General features: G+C 36.1%; 1 protein-coding gene across 3 annotated transcripts in view; it reads right to left on the reverse strand.

Annotated features, from left to right (window-relative positions):
- The window catches only part of prkg1a (protein kinase cGMP-dependent 1a), a 110,748-nt gene that overhangs the window by 91,790 nt on the left and 2,960 nt on the right, over positions 1-15,998 (reverse strand). Inside the window, exons 1-2 of one of the 3 annotated variants that reach the window (XM_077236390.1) lie at positions 14,172-14,192; positions 3,992-4,158 (exon numbers count right to left, since the gene is read on the reverse strand). In XM_077236390.1, coding sequence (XP_077092505.1) covers positions 3,992-4,115 — 124 coding nt within the window. In that variant the 5' untranslated portion in view covers positions 4,116-4,158; positions 14,172-14,192. Of the gene's footprint in view, positions 1-3,991; positions 4,159-12,959; positions 13,529-14,171; positions 14,193-15,998 lie in introns of those variants that run through there. The other 2 variants (XM_077236388.1, XM_077236389.1) reach the window with 2 other exon arrangements.

Genomic DNA, 15,998 nt, shown 5'->3' on the forward strand with positions numbered 1-15,998 from the left:
AACGTCATAGATTACGTCGATGCAAAAAATACGTTGACGCAAAATATTCGCGTTGATTCGTCAGACCCAAAACAAAGATGGCGGCGCCGGAGAATAGTAGTCTATGGTTTTACTTTTTATGGTAGCAACACGAGTGGCTCCACAGACTATCAGAAGTGCAAGGCGACACGCACTCGTTCCTCTACAGTACACACACACACACACACACACATACACACACACACAGAAAAATGTGCGTCAGTATCGAGTTCTCTTTCGGGCTTGAACGAACCATAACACACAAATTATGCCAAACTGTCCGTTTGTCGAGTGTCCTTATAAGAGCAGTCTTAAATGAGTAAAATAAATTATTTTATTTTAAAATAAAGTATTTTATTTTAACGAGTAATTTACTCACTCAGACCCGGCGCCAGGATGATTATTATACTGGCAGCCTAATAATCATGAATGCACTCCGCTGTCTTTTAACACATCTCCGGCGAACGGCTTCTTCGCGCAAAAGGCAAAAAATGTCATGAAGCGCAGTGAAATGCAGCGACCTATGTGGCGTTTCCTGAATGGATCGAGGTTGTTCCTTGACTTGAGCTCTAAGCGTGTGCGAGACTGCTACAAGTTTGCTCTTATAGCTATTAATGTCGTGAAAAATACACAGAGGACACTGACAACGCGCTGACAGACAGGACTACGAAGGTAACATTTAATAAAGTCTCAACTTTCAAATTTGGTCAGTCAAAGAAAATTAAACCATAAATAAGCCTACTATTTTGTGGCTCTTTAATGTGTCGTGACAGATTGCACTTTTTATCAGTAAGTTAGGCCTATGTGTTTTCAAGGCTTCAAGGTTTTATTGAATGCTACCTCTGAATAAGAATGCATTACTTTGCACTTGTATAGTCTTTTATTTTGGAATTTTAAGAACAATAAATGTTAAGGAATTCATGTTTTTTTTCATTAAGATATGTAAATCAACATGTATAAATTGCTATTACTCAATTAATGGGGAGATAATCGAATCGAAATCGAATCGTAAAAATTAATCGTTAGATTAATCGATGCATCGAAAAAACAATCGCTAGATTAATCGTTTTAAAAATAATCGTGTATCCCATCCCTACCCTGAATGCATTCAAGCAACTGCCATGTGGTTGGTTGATTAGATAATTGCATTAATGAGAAATTGACAGGTGTTCCTAATAATCCTTTAGGTGAGTATATACTTATTAAAGATACAAAAGTGAATTCATTTATTCTTTCAATGCAAAAGTGAATTACCGTAATTCATTTTTTCAATGCAAAAGTGCATTCATTTATATTTTCAATGCAAAGTACAAGTGTGAACGGCTGTGCATTTATTTGTGCATTAAATTATAGCTGTCACAGGATATGGTGAACGTGATTTTACCAAGTACAACAGGTTCCTTCACCATTGTTGTTGATTCTGGTACAACATTCCAGTCAATCAATCAGATCTGAGGGACAAGCTTACAGTTTAAGTTCAGGCTTACAACCATGGGTTGGGTGCTTCTACATTAGGGCTATTCACCTATCATTTCCCTCTGATTTTAGTGATAAGTTATAGGTTTAGGGGTGGAATATGGTTAGGACTACATTTTCAGACAGTAATGTTGTTCCAGGACCAAGAAAATCACCACGCCCACTTTTGTAGGAATTTTCAAAACTGTGATAAAAACAAACTGGTGCTGAAACACGGGGTTTAATGACCCTTTAAAAACATATGGGTCAACCACTATTTCAGACATGGAAAAACTAATTACGAGCCCTGACGAGTCATGCATGGGGTCAATTTTGAGATCATGACTTTAATTAGTAATCTTTTGCAGGATTTTTGTGGTTGGCTTGGTTACTGGTAAATTGCTTTTGGGTGGTATGAAATCATGCATCAGATATACACAAGCTGCAATACTGTATTAGAGCTGACATTATCTACAGTCCTTAAGCATGTCTTTATTTATTCAGATTGGGGCTAATTAGCAAGGCAACTTCAGCACACAGGCAGATATGACATTCAATGCACAGCATGCAGGGCATAATTTCCTGTCTAGATTCTCATATTGTAAGGCCAAACTAATTATCACAGCTGAAACGTCCGTCTTGTGTGACTGAGAACTTAAATACTTCATCCACCCGCTGATATATCTCATCAGCTTTATTTGGACCAAAAATGTGATTTTGCTTAAAGTGATTTTGGGCATCAAATGGTAATGCTGGTCAGTTTAGCTCGGATCACTATTATTGATCCTTTAACCTCCATCACTGACCTTTTACTCTGGAATGAAGACCTCGGTTTTAATGAATAGATGACCTGAATGGACGATCATTGAATAGAAGTAATTTTGTATCACACAAGAGCTTTACTGCTTTGCCTTTGCGGTCTGTATTGTCCATTTCAGCCAGTCTCACATGTAAATAATTAAATCTGGAAGACAGAACCCCTGCTATGAAAAGTTTGCTTCTCTTTCTAATAGAAAATCTCAAAGGAATAGTCCTCATTCTCCCTCTCTCCCATCTCAGTTCTCTCTGAATCTTTTGCTCTTCCTAATCAGCTGCTGTTTTCTATGGCAGTAACTTAATGTGGCAGAGCTAATGCTGAGAGAATATATTTAATTGATTAAAAATAGGTTTTTGCCTATGTTTTATTCTATTTTTTGTATTATTACAGAGAAAAAAAACATATTGTGATGTGTTCTGGGTGTGAATGCAGCCAATATTCACTCTGTCACTCTTTCTAATTGCCTTATAGGATATGGTGTGTTGGGCATGTGCCCAATTTATACCACAAAATCACAGAATCTCTGGAGCATGAACGAAATCTCTTAATTCAAACCAAACGTTCCTCCTTTCCCTCTGGAACACAAAGAGGAACGATAACACAAAACACAAAAGCTCTTTTATCTCATTAAACCACAGAAACTGAAAGATGTATTGAAAGATATAATGACATCAGAGACAGGTGGCTGACACAATCCTAACCTGCCATTTGCAGGTGTCACCAAAAGAAGATCAAATATTTAATCAAAATTGTAAATGAGAATCAAGTAACACTGATGTAAAAAAAATAAATATATATATATATATATATTAAAAAAAAAAGTGATCGGCCATGTTCGCAAAGAAAATCACATGGACAGAAAAGTAGGCTTATATTCTCCTGCTTCAAGTGTTACACTAATGTATCCCAGTCAAAGTCTGTTGTTGTACTTGCAAAAAGTGTTTACATACATTTAATAATATATAGCATTTTGACTAGGACATATTCTCATTCATAACATTGCTTAAATGCACTAACTAATAATTGTGGTGCAAAGAAACATGAATCATGACGGAACCTGCATATATTAATTATCTATGCTATTCTAATTTGAAGACTACCACCACAAAGAGTCTGGCCAATCTCCTCTACATATCAGCATCAGTTTTAACTGTAAAAGCCCATATCATAGAACGTTTAACGTTTGGGGAAGTCTAACAGCTCTCAGAGGGTTTGGTTGCTCTGACTGGATCAATTTAACCGGCACCTATCAATACATATCTAATAATCACAATGTCAATATTCTGGATCCACTCAGAGGATCTACAGCAGAAACACCAAATATGAATGAGTTTGACTCATCACTTCTTTAAACTGGTTTTATTTCACCCAGGAAATTCAGTTTTGGTCTCATCTTTACACAAAGTTATCATATGGCTTTAGATTATTTGGAAGACAGATCATTAAATGGTACAGAAAACTCTTTGATAGTTTTATGCTTTTTTTGTTTTTTTGGCAGCCTGGCAGGTACAGTATTTGCCATCAAGGTTCATTGAATTAAACAGAATTACTCAGACATTGTGCAAAATTTCTCCTTTTGTTATTGTAAAGACATGGCAGTGAGTAAATGACAAAAAAATGTATTTTAGGTGAACTATGCCTTGCTAAACATATTTGAAGGACAAAATCTCTCTCTCGAACTGTTCCATTCCCATCTCTCACCTTCCATGACGTAGACGAGGGAGCCCACGTCCCCTTCTTTAATAATACAGCTGTTTTTGTCATAGTCCACTGGATACATACAGTCCACTATCTCCTGGATCTGAGACATCTCCAGATTCTTCATGAAGTCATTGTCCAGGATAGCTGACTTAATCAGTTCCTTTGACCTGTACAGTGCAGAAAAACAGTGTTAGGTAGGGCTGATACTTTAACAAGACAATGACTATACCAGAAATGGAATACTAATTACTGCTTACTACAAACTGCTAATACTGCCTACAATTTAAGAAAAATAGTTGTTCAAAACAATGCATTATACAACAATAAACAATTCAAGCAGTACCATGCTACATTATGGTCATATGACCTAATTATGATTATGTGCAAATTTACTTTGTGATGTCTACTAACTCTAAACTTTTGGCAATTAAAAAAACAAAACTATGAGTAAAGAAAATAATAGCTGATACTGTCAATATTATTATACATGGCTGAGTTTCATTCACCATGTGGAACTGCAAGGTAATGCAGAACACACACACACACACATATATATATATATATATATATATTAGTGCTGTCAAACGATTAAAATATTTAATCGCGATTAATCGCATTAATGTCATAGTTAACTCGCGATTAATCGCACATTTTTATCTATTCTAAATTTCTCTTGATTTCTCTTTGTTCATTAATTTTTCTAATTTTAATGCTCTTATCAACATGAAAAAAGTGGATTGCTTTCTTTGTGCACATCTTTTTTTATTGAAAACAACATAGGCAATACTGTGTTCAATTTCACACAAACATTCTCACTTGGAGCAAATAATTTCTTTGTAACACAATGTAACACTGTCCATCAATAAAAGGGTGAAAGAAATACTGACGAGGTACTGATATTGACGAGGGGGCGGAGAATTCGCATTAGGTGTGTGTGTGTGTGTGCTTGGCCATCATCAAGTGGTATTTCAGACTGGACGTGCTGCGATGATGATAGCTCAGTTCATAACGACAAAACACACATATCACTTTGGTCTAGTCAATGGAACCATTTGGCAACTTTTTGTTGTAAACTTTCCATTCAGAATCTTATTGGCATCCATTTCGGCCCCTCGCGCTCGTCATCCACTCAAAACGTAACTTTAACCTATTTGGCCGGCTCGCAAGCCCAAACAAGTGTGTGTGCGCGTGCCTGTTGTTTTGTTTCCGGTCTAGATCCACTTGCGCTTTGGTCGACGAAGCAACAAAACGTCCTCGCACGGCGCAAGCCCTTGAAATGAATGGGTTTCATAGCGCAGCGCCGCGCATGCCGCGTCCTGTTGCAAAAGCATGTGAAAAAAAACTACAAAGTTTTCTAGACCAAAAAGACCGTTAATCTCGCGATAAAAAAATTAATCGCGTTAAAATGGTTTTGCGTTAACGCCGTTAATAACGCGTTTAACTGACAGCCCTAATATATATACATACATACATAAATCCACACACATATGTGTGTGTGTATATATATATATATATATATATATATATATATATATATATACACACACGCACTGTAGAAATAGTAAGAGCTGGATGATAATAATCTGAACACACACAGAAACACTCATTTCAACTAAAAGTCAACGTAACCTTAACCTCCCACACAAGGACTGATCACAATGAACAACATATTTCATATATATGAAATATCAGATGCAAAACTCTTTTTGTTCCCATGATGAAATACTTCACTAAATGCAGAAACTGACTTATGAAGAGTGTAAACACTGTTTTATAGTTGCACTATAAAAAAGTTGCTTTTTTTTTTGTTGTTTTGTGTTTGTTTCTTTGACCAGCCAGAGAGAACTTATTGCACTACCCGTTTTAAAGCAGGATCTGTTTGAATGAAAATGACAGACGGGCCAGAGTGTTCTGGAAACATGTTTGGAAATGCAACTCAAGTCATTATTTATGCAAATCCATTTAGTTCTGCAAAATGACATTTGCTTGCTCATGTGATGTTGGATGAAAAAACCTGGTTTGAATGGTGGAGTGTGTTCTTCAAATCTCATTATCGCTGTTTAAATACACACTTCAGAGCACTCAACAAAAAGCCTATCATTGCAATTCTCTGTTTTTGTAGACATGGACTTACACCAGACATCTGATTTAGTTCCTAAAACCCACGAACACTCACCTATGAACCACACTGTTTACATTCCACAGACACGCTCCGCTGTGAGCAGAAATAGGACTTTTTTTAAGATCTTTGCAGTAGTTTACGTACAGCTTCTTTCACTTTCACACATGGATAGTCTCACCCTGAGGAAAATTGTATTGACTTTAACTTGGGAGATATAAAAGTAGAAACAAATTTGACAATTGCTGACATGCAATAAAATGAATTTGAAACGGCATTGCTCAGTTCATGTGTTGTTGGAGGAATCTGATGAGGAATATGTGAGATCATTTTGAGATTAGTTTCTTCAGGAGAAATATCCTGAGAAGCAGGACATTTCAGCAAAAGTCTTAAAAATACAACTGGTTGAAAGAGTAACCATAAAATGCATTTAATATCTCTTTGCTTTAACGTTTGTGCTCTGTTTTGCAGTCTAGTTTTGTGGTATTTTTGCATGCCGGTCTGTATTCTAGATGACATTGGCTCTCTGTAGGAGCAGTCAGAAGAGATGTTTCACATCCCGTAAAAGCACAGAGATCACTGGCCTCATTTAAGACAACCTCTGGATCATCCATAGCCTCTGTTTGTTTGACTTGAATCTTTACTCACTGCCTTCTTCAGGAGGATTATTCACGTCACACAGGTCGACAGACGGTCTCCCTTAAAAGGACAAAGTATGCCAAGCTAGGAAAATTTGGAGAAAGCTGTGGACGTGGAACTAAACGTCTTGTACAAAGACACAGAATAGATCTTGCACATAAAAATTCCTACAAGAAAGTTGTGCATTGGTAGGCATTTTGTTTGTATTGCAACATTTTTCGTCAAGGGAATAGTATTAAAAAATAGTGGAAGAAAAAAACTGAAGAATGACTTCTCTATTACCGGTGCAGAGGACTGTCCGGAGGGTCTGTATTGATTCACATATTCTGCCCTCTCTGCATGACTGCTGTGGCCTCATTGGAAAGCCATCAGTTGTTCTGTGGTCATCAGAGGTGTATGCTAATGAGTTCATGGACATATCTTCCTCTGTTTAGTATGCCCATTTTCTTGACAGAATGGTAAAAGAGGAAACAAAGTCTCATGGCAGATACAGCTCATACTGCACATGACATTGCATAATAACCTGAGACAAATGAATGGACAAGTTGATTTATTTCTAGATTTAAGCGGCAGAATTAAGGGACAAATAATCTGTCCTTCATATTTTGAATGAAAACTGCACTGTTGATGCTTATGACTATAAATGCCAAATGCATTGCAGTGATGTACAGTATATTGATTTTAGTCATATTCTGACTCAGTGGAATAGAATCTTAATTTAATTTTATACCTGCACAACTGAAAAAAAAAAGTTTCTGCAATTTTTGTACTAAGTCACCAAAGAACAGCGGCATAAACTTAATACAAGGACAATCCAACTGCATAAATCTGGTTAAGAAGTCCCAAGTTAGTCCAGCCATAGTACAGTACAGGTACAGGTACCAAGTACAGGTCAGTGTTGTTAACTAAAACTAAAATAAACTATTAAAAAAAAACTGTTTCAGTTATTGAAGAAAATACTCAAAATATAAAAGATTAAAAAAAAAACTTAAAAGAGAAAATTAGAAATGTTGTCTTAGCAGATTTCGGCTCATTTCAGTATGTTGCCAACTAAGGGGTAATTAAATGTAACAAATCATGTAATAATTGACCATCTTTTATTGGAAACCTTTGATAATTGCCTTAATCTTTCAAACAACTGATAAGTGATCAAACTACATTTTATAAAAATCACCCGTCAAGTTTATAATATATATATATATATATATATATATATATATATATATATATATATATATATATATATATATATATATATTACATTTGAGATGAGTCCCTAGTCGTCCAATTTGACTCTCATATGCTAGATCAGTGGTTCCCAAACTTTTAACAGGCATGTACCCCCTGAGACATTATAGATCTTCCGGAGTACCCCCAACACCACCAATTGGTAACACCAAGTTTTTTATTTATTTATTAATATTTATTTGTATCAATTTTGTCGAGAATAGTTAATAGAATCATAAACATATGATACAAATCTCATCAAAAGTCAACATATGATACAAATGTGCTGAATATAATGATTTTAAACAGATATGCACCCAATCTCACACACAATAGGCCTACAACACATATCCAACATCTCATTAAAGCTCTCCATCCACATCACCAGTTTAATCAATGTGAGGGATGTGCCTGGATGTTAGGCCGAATTGGGGACAGTTTCAGTCTTAGATCATTTTCCACAAACAGTCTGTACCTATACTTGGTCTTAAGGCAGACCAAAGCTGAGAATCCAGTCTCACATAAATACATTGGCATCATAAATAAATGGCATCAACATAAAAAATCATCAACATAAATAAACGGCATCAACGTCTTAATCGCTCGGTTTGCCAGGTCCGAACTTGAAATATAAATTCTCAGAAAATGCATTTAATACTGAAGCGTCTATTTATATATCCACACTCCCTTAATAAAGCTCCAGACATTAGAAAAATATCAGTCTACACATGCGTTTTATATTTAATATGAGGGAAATACACGAGACATGACACAAAAAATCTTTAACTTTTAGGTGGCAAAATATGTTTTAGTAATTCTATGAACTACATTTCGCAAAACAAAAGTAATACTACCCACCAGATGAGGGTCGGCCTCCACAGAACATAAAATATTATTTTTATTTAATTTTTCGGGTTCGCATTTATGAGGGAAAAAACAATGTTACGGACGTGACAGTTCTCCGTTACGGACATGACCGCTCTGAAAGCGACTTCAGACAGCACAAAGCCTTTCTTTAAAGTAAATTTCGTTTTTTATTAATTGTATCTTAATTTTAATTAATGTTTCATCAACCAATTGCCTGGATTTAATAAATAAGAAGTAAATATATAGTAGAAAATAGATCATCATGACACGGAGTCGCCGGCGCGTGAACTGGACTCTCGTCTCATAAATTAACCGAAACTCAGCGTATAATGTACTTCACAGACTTGTGAAATATATAGAAAGCTTGATGTCTACTTTTAAACAGAACATTTAAAAACGAAAAACAGACTGCTCTCTGCTTATGTAATCCGTATGAAATCTGCATTTCTCTCTGGCGCGTTACTGTGAAGATTGCGAGTCAGCATCGTCAACTTCATCTTGAAGCCAACACACTGATAAACCTTGTTTATTAATAAACAATTAAAATCTCTCCTTGCTATATTTTACATATTCATAATCATTACTTTTGCCGGTTCTTTGTGGCAGCTTTAAGATAGGCTACTTTATTGGGAGCGCCACCCTTGTTACATGAACGCGTCACCACTGCATCAGCACCGAAAACATGATTTATCTTTTTTAAATCTAAATTAAAAAATCATGATACGAACCGAATTGTAGGTTTGGTCTATCGTTACAGCCTTAACTAGTGATGGGGACGAGACCGCCAATGCCGAGTCCGAGTCAAGACCGAGTCTTTGAAGGTAGGCCTACAAGTCCGAGACGAGTCCGAGAAAGCAGAAATCGGTCTCGAGACCTGACTCGAGTACTATCACTAGTCAAGCGCAAACCAGTACAGAAGTAATCAATACATTATCAGGGAGGGTCATGCCTTTTTTCACAATCATTTTGGAGGGTCATAGAAAAAATTATTGCTGGCGAAGGGAGGGTCAAGTCTTTTTTGACAACAGATCTCAAAACTTTCGCGTACCCCCTGAAATCAGTCCACGTACCCCTGGGGGTACGCGTACCCCAGTTTGACAACCGTGGTGCTAGATCATTCATTTATCTATTGCCAAAACTATGAAAAAAAGAATAACTGGTCAAGGATAGAATATTATTGAAAATATTAAAATCAGAAATGTCAGATCGCATAGTTACGATCTCTTTATGAACTTTTTGAAGCATCAAAGTGGTAGTAGAGTAGGGATGACAATGAAGGGACAGAAATCTCTCAGATGTCATCAAAATATCTTCATTTGTGTTCCGAAGACGAATGAAACTCTTACGGGTTTGGAACGACATGAGGGTGAGTAATTAATGACAAAATTTTCCTTTTTGGGAGAACTATCCCTTTAAAAATAACAAGTGTTACGTTATTCTCCTGAAATCTGAAAATAAAACATGAAGGACATGTACAGCTCATTCAGTCAAACTGGTAAGGATTATTTGTAGCACAACATTATGATTTGAAATTATATGATTTGAAATTACTTGTTTTAATCTTTTTGACTGGAGCTTCCCCAAACCGGAAGTGCCTCCTATAATCTAAAATGCAGGCAAGTTAGGAAAAAGGTGGATATAGAGAGGTCAAAGACTTCAATTCAGACATTCCTATATTGGTACAGGACTTCAGATCTCTGATATTTCAAAAGACCTCAGACAGTGCAGATGTCAGAGACCAGTTCAGAAAATTACATTTCAATCAAGACTTCAAAAAACACTTCTGGTCTTTCATCATTAAAGCCTATCAAGTGCCACTGCAGAGGAAAATGCAAAAAAGAAACAGAAACAGGAAGAAAGAAGATGCAATTATGAGACAAAGACACTGCGAATGACATTCAAATGGCAAAAACACTGATTCTACCGAAGGAAAGAAAGGGGTACGTCACTCAGTATCGTGAAGCAGAAGGACATTTGATGCATGCATTAGCAACGAAGGACAAGCGAAATAAAAACAGGTCTTCTCCCTGACCACACACAAAGATATAGAATCCTCTTCAAAAACATTATGAGCATTTAAACGACTAAAGCAATATTGATGCCAGTTCGTTCCCATCTGGCAGCCCAACCCAAGCCGATATGGAAGATTTTTCTTTTAAACCTTCATAATAATTCCTCGAGGTACTCATCAGCTCAAGATACAAGCAGAATAGAAGAAAAGGCAGAACAAGCTCTGCTGTGGTGGGGTTCAAAGGGCTTTTCTGTACAAAACAAGGTAACATTGTAAATTAGTAGTGTTGAGCTGTCAAATGTCAGTTGCAGAGAAGATGGAGGAAGCCACAATGCTCAGAAACAGAAGAATGATGTTCCTCTGCTGACAAACCACTGGATGCAAATGAATTAAGGGTATGTGTGTTCATGACAGCAGGTTGAAACACAAAGATCCTTCACGTTCAGGCGAACTGTTTAGTTCTGGTTAGGCCCTGTGGTCATGGCAGTGAATATTTCAATTGAAACATGACACACTACTGTGTGGATAATAACAGATGATCATGTAAATAGTGTCCGTGATCCACCTGCTGCACGATATCATGCTGCTTTGATAAGCAAATTATCAGTCCGTAAAACAAAGCAGTTATTAAATGGCAGACTTTGAGGTCTGTGCATGCTCTTATAACTACTCAGTGCAGACACAATATTCCTGGTTTAGATTTTTCCTTGTGGAAAATCAAACTTTCTTGAAGCGTCATCATTAAGATGCTTCTGCAGATGTCAATGAATGGCATTTTGAACAGAACATAAGTTTTTTTTTTTTTGGATTAACACCAGATATCAGAATGATTTCAACAAGTTACCACGGTAACCAAAGCCAAAAAACAATCAACACCATTTATTGCTGCTTCAGTAAAACTATGATAATTTGGTATAACTTACTGTCATAAAAAATGGCACGGATGAAGGATTGTGTAAAAATAACTGCGGTTACTTTTATTTTAGCAATGACATGCTAACATTTAGGTAATGCAATAAAGATCAACAGGTGAGTTCAGTGAAAAGTATATGCATACTTCCCTATGTATATGCAAAAATCAGTCAAATCAGTATAGGGTGTCTAAATTTATACAGTATGACACACTAAGCAAATATTTGGTTTATGGAAACTGAAGCTTCTTGTTTCCTTGTAAGGATCCTGCATGTTACAAGGTTTAAGCTATATAAAGCTAGCTATGTCTGATCAGATTCATACATATAAACGTAGAGAACCTTGAGCTGGGCAGCTTTTATTAAAATGTAAATATAGCAACCAAGAACGTTGTTCTTCGTGGTTACACTGCAGCTTTTTTTTCTTTGTGGTTGTTGTTATGCAATAGGTCCTAGATTAATGTTGTACCTGTAGAGCTTTATGTAGTGTTTAATGAATTTAAACTCTAAATTCAACATTAAAGTCATCAAATGACACATTAAAGTAAACAGACCCTTTTCATATGTCCATGTTTCTATGAAGCAGAAGTTGTCATAGTTGGGTAAACTTCTATAGTGGTAAATGAGAGACTAAATATATGTTTAGTGCTCCCATTTGCTCTAATAACAAAAAACAGATAAATAACAGAAAAAAAATAATGAAAAACTCCTAAATATATTTTTCACAACTTCCAAAAAGAGTAAAAAATAGAGAGATTGATAATGTTGATCAGAAGACAGAAAGATGTAAATTTTAATTGTTAGAAACACACTCACAGTAGTGTTATAACTAGTTTTAAGTAATTTGAAGTAAAGGTAATATATTATAAAAAGTAGGCCTATAGTGTTGTAAATGTATGCCTAGGCTACATACATTTAAAACAAAATTAAATAGCCTATAAAAAACTTTGCAGGATTTACTATGCTGATGGCCGTTAAATGTAACGCCTCGTAACAGTCTGTGAAAAGGGTCCATAGCAATGTGCTATGATGACTCTAGAGTCGTGTTACATTTTAACTTGGATTTCAATAAAACTTTTATTAGGTATTTGATGTTGTTAGCCTATTGACGTGCGACGGTAAATGTTTATAAATGCTTTGATATCTAATGAAATTTTTTTTTTTTTTTTTTTTTGCATGATCGAGTTAACCTACTTGGCACTCTTGGGGACGTTGGGCAGAGTCACGTGACTCAGCTGCTGGACGTTGGCTGGTTCGGCGCTGATCGCCTGTCGTTTGGTGCGCTGATGCTCCTGGATCTCCGAGCGGCTCTGGACCTGTTGGGTCGCCGGGCGAATTACGGAGCGGTACTTATCCAGTTCGTTCTGCAGTTTCTGAATCAGTTCGTCTTTCTGGTCCAGTTCGAGCTCCAGTTCGTCAATGAGAGCATCTCTCTGTCTCAGTTCTTCAATTTTCTCCTGAAGCGCGTATTGGAGGTCGCGTAAAGTCCCCATCATCATCCCTTCTGAACCGAACAGAACCGAAAAAACCGAACAGAACAGCACTTTTAGTAACTTTACTGAGAGTAAAGAAACATTGAGCACTAAACCAGCTTCTTGACTACAACTACAAAACGAGAAGAACCTGTGGAGGGGAAAGTATCTCAGTGTTTCCGTGTACAAAGAAAAAGAAAAGAAAAAGGAAATAATCAGCGCTCAAACCAACAGAGCCGCACAAATCCTCAGTACTGACAGAAGCGTATACGTGTGAGCGCGCGTCGCTCTTGGACAGTGACGTAATGAATGAGTTGAGCACGAGAGTGCACACAGCACGCTCGCGCGCGTCAGAAGAGCGCGGGATAGAAGATGTTCAGCTCTGTACAGCTGATAGCTGTACGACAAACACTTTACAGTGTACAAAAATACTGAAAAGTATATAAAAATAAGTTTTAAAATGAGTAAGAACCAAACACAGAGAACACCAGGGTTAGCTGAAGTTGTAATTCAATTAATGTTTTTTTCTGGCAACGGTTTTGCCTGGTTTAAAAAAAAAAACTATTTTAGCCTTTTTTTTTTAATCAGAATTTTTTTTATATAATTATTTTAGAATCGTGGATCCTACGCTTTTGGAAACCCTGCAGGATATGAGCTCAAAAAGTCCTAGAAATTCCAAACTAAAATTCCAAATTATATATTTTATATTATTTGGATAATATTTACTATGACTGTTGGTTGACAAAGTGATACATAAAAACCCATAGCAGCAAACATTATTGCAAAAATCAACACATTTAGGTATATGAAGAGAGAGAGAAAACCCTTATCTGATTCTCAGGACAAGATCAGGCAAGTTGTCACGTGTTTTATGTTTTCATTTAATATAATGAATTGATACAAATTTCTATTGGCCAAAGAATGGTTACCCCACCTTGTTGAAGAGCCCTAGTTTTACTATTTACAAAATATTTGGAGGGCCCTGTAAACAGCTCAGCGGAATTTAGTTCCAACACACACCTGTAGTTAGCATATGAGCCTGGCTTGGTTAGCAGGAGCAGGTGTGTTTCATTAGGATTGAAGCTAAACTGCAGTGGCCCTCCAGAGGCTGAGCTGCACCCCTACTTGTTTAATTGCAAGTTTCTGTTGTGACAACCCCAACTAATGTGTTTACATTCTCTGCTATTGGTACATTTATATGTTAAATGAACTGTCTTATTCTTGGAAAAGTACTCACTGAATATTATCAATTGCCAAGATTTGTGGAATGTGTTTAAACAGACAGTGCCTTCACATTTAAACTTAACCTGATAAATATTCACTGGAATAAAATGTGGGACATGGCCCCAGTCACCTCTATAGCTTGACTTACCTCAACTTTGAAGAGCTAGAAGAGATGAATAAAGTTTGAGTTTATAAAGGACATAAGGCGCCCTCTGGTGTCAGATTATTAAAGACACACATGAACAATGAAGTGATGTGATGGCAAATGATGCTTATTGTGAGAGGTGTCGTTGTGATGCTTATTGTGAAAGTACATAAAAAAAAATTTGCGGATAGAACTTAAAGGGATAGTTCACCCAAAAATGAAAATTCTGTCATAATTTACTCACTCACTCTCAAGTTGTTTCCAAACCTGTATGCTAATTTCGTTCTTGTGTTGAACACAAAATAATATATTTGGAAAAATATGGGTAACCAAACAGTTGATGGATCCCATTGACTTCCATAGTATGGGAAAAAAAATAGTATGGAAGTCAATGATTGATTACTTCTTCAAAATATCTTCTTTTGTGTTCAGCAGAAGAAAGAAATTCATACCGGATTGAAAAAACTTGAGAGTGAGTAAATGTTGACAGAATTTTCATTTTTGGGTGAACTAGAGGCACAAAGGCAGTGTGAGCAGACAGATATGAGTGAAAAAAAACCTCAACTTTGGTATCTGAAACCGCTTGACAAAAGATCCCAAGTGCCCACAACAGCACACAGATGTCTACCATTCTTTGGATAGTTATTTTAGTCAAAAATAACACACAAAGAACAATTAAATCTAAAGAATATCTAAAAATAACAAATGAGTAATACAAGATTATTCCTTCTTTTTGCCGCTCATTTTTGTCCCTTCATCTCTTTCTCACTGTCACTGCCCTTGAAAGGACCTCTCCCAGAAAAACAGGCTTTAAATTTCACCTTAATAAACTCTTCCTGCAGGGTTCTTGCTTTGTGGATCGATGGAAAGAGGATCTGTAGTAACATGACTAGTGTGGCTGCTCTTTTCTGCCACAGACTCACATCTGCCGCCATTTTGTCTCTTTGGGACCCTTACAAGTGCACTATTTTTTTTTAGATGACACCAAGATCTACTGATAATTCCACCTCAAATCTTGAGGAGACAAATTCTTTACTACTCATTAGGTTTACTGTAAAACAGAACTAAACATTGTTTTATTAAACGTTGTTAAAATAAATCCATTATATATATTTATTTATATATATATTTATAATATCATTTTATTTATTTATTTATATGGACTCTAAATCTGCTAGAAAATATATCTAACCAAGTTTTGTCAAAATTTTCAGTTGATATCAAGATAAAAAGTGAAATGGTAAAATCAAGTCCAATTTCAAAACAATCACTTTAAAATATTACCTTTCGTGTAATGTAGCTGTTTAAAAGTTATAACGTTGTAACGTTTTAAAGATAAAAGTCCACGACAAATAGCCTAAAGTTATTGTCTCCTAAAAGAAAGAATCGATT

Source organism: Siphateles boraxobius, unplaced genomic scaffold, assembly GCF_051911475.1.
Source record: "Siphateles boraxobius isolate OS27281-9 unplaced genomic scaffold, OSU_SipBor_1 20, whole genome shotgun sequence".
NCBI classification, from domain to species: Eukaryota; Metazoa; Chordata; class Actinopteri; order Cypriniformes; family Leuciscidae; genus Siphateles; species Siphateles boraxobius.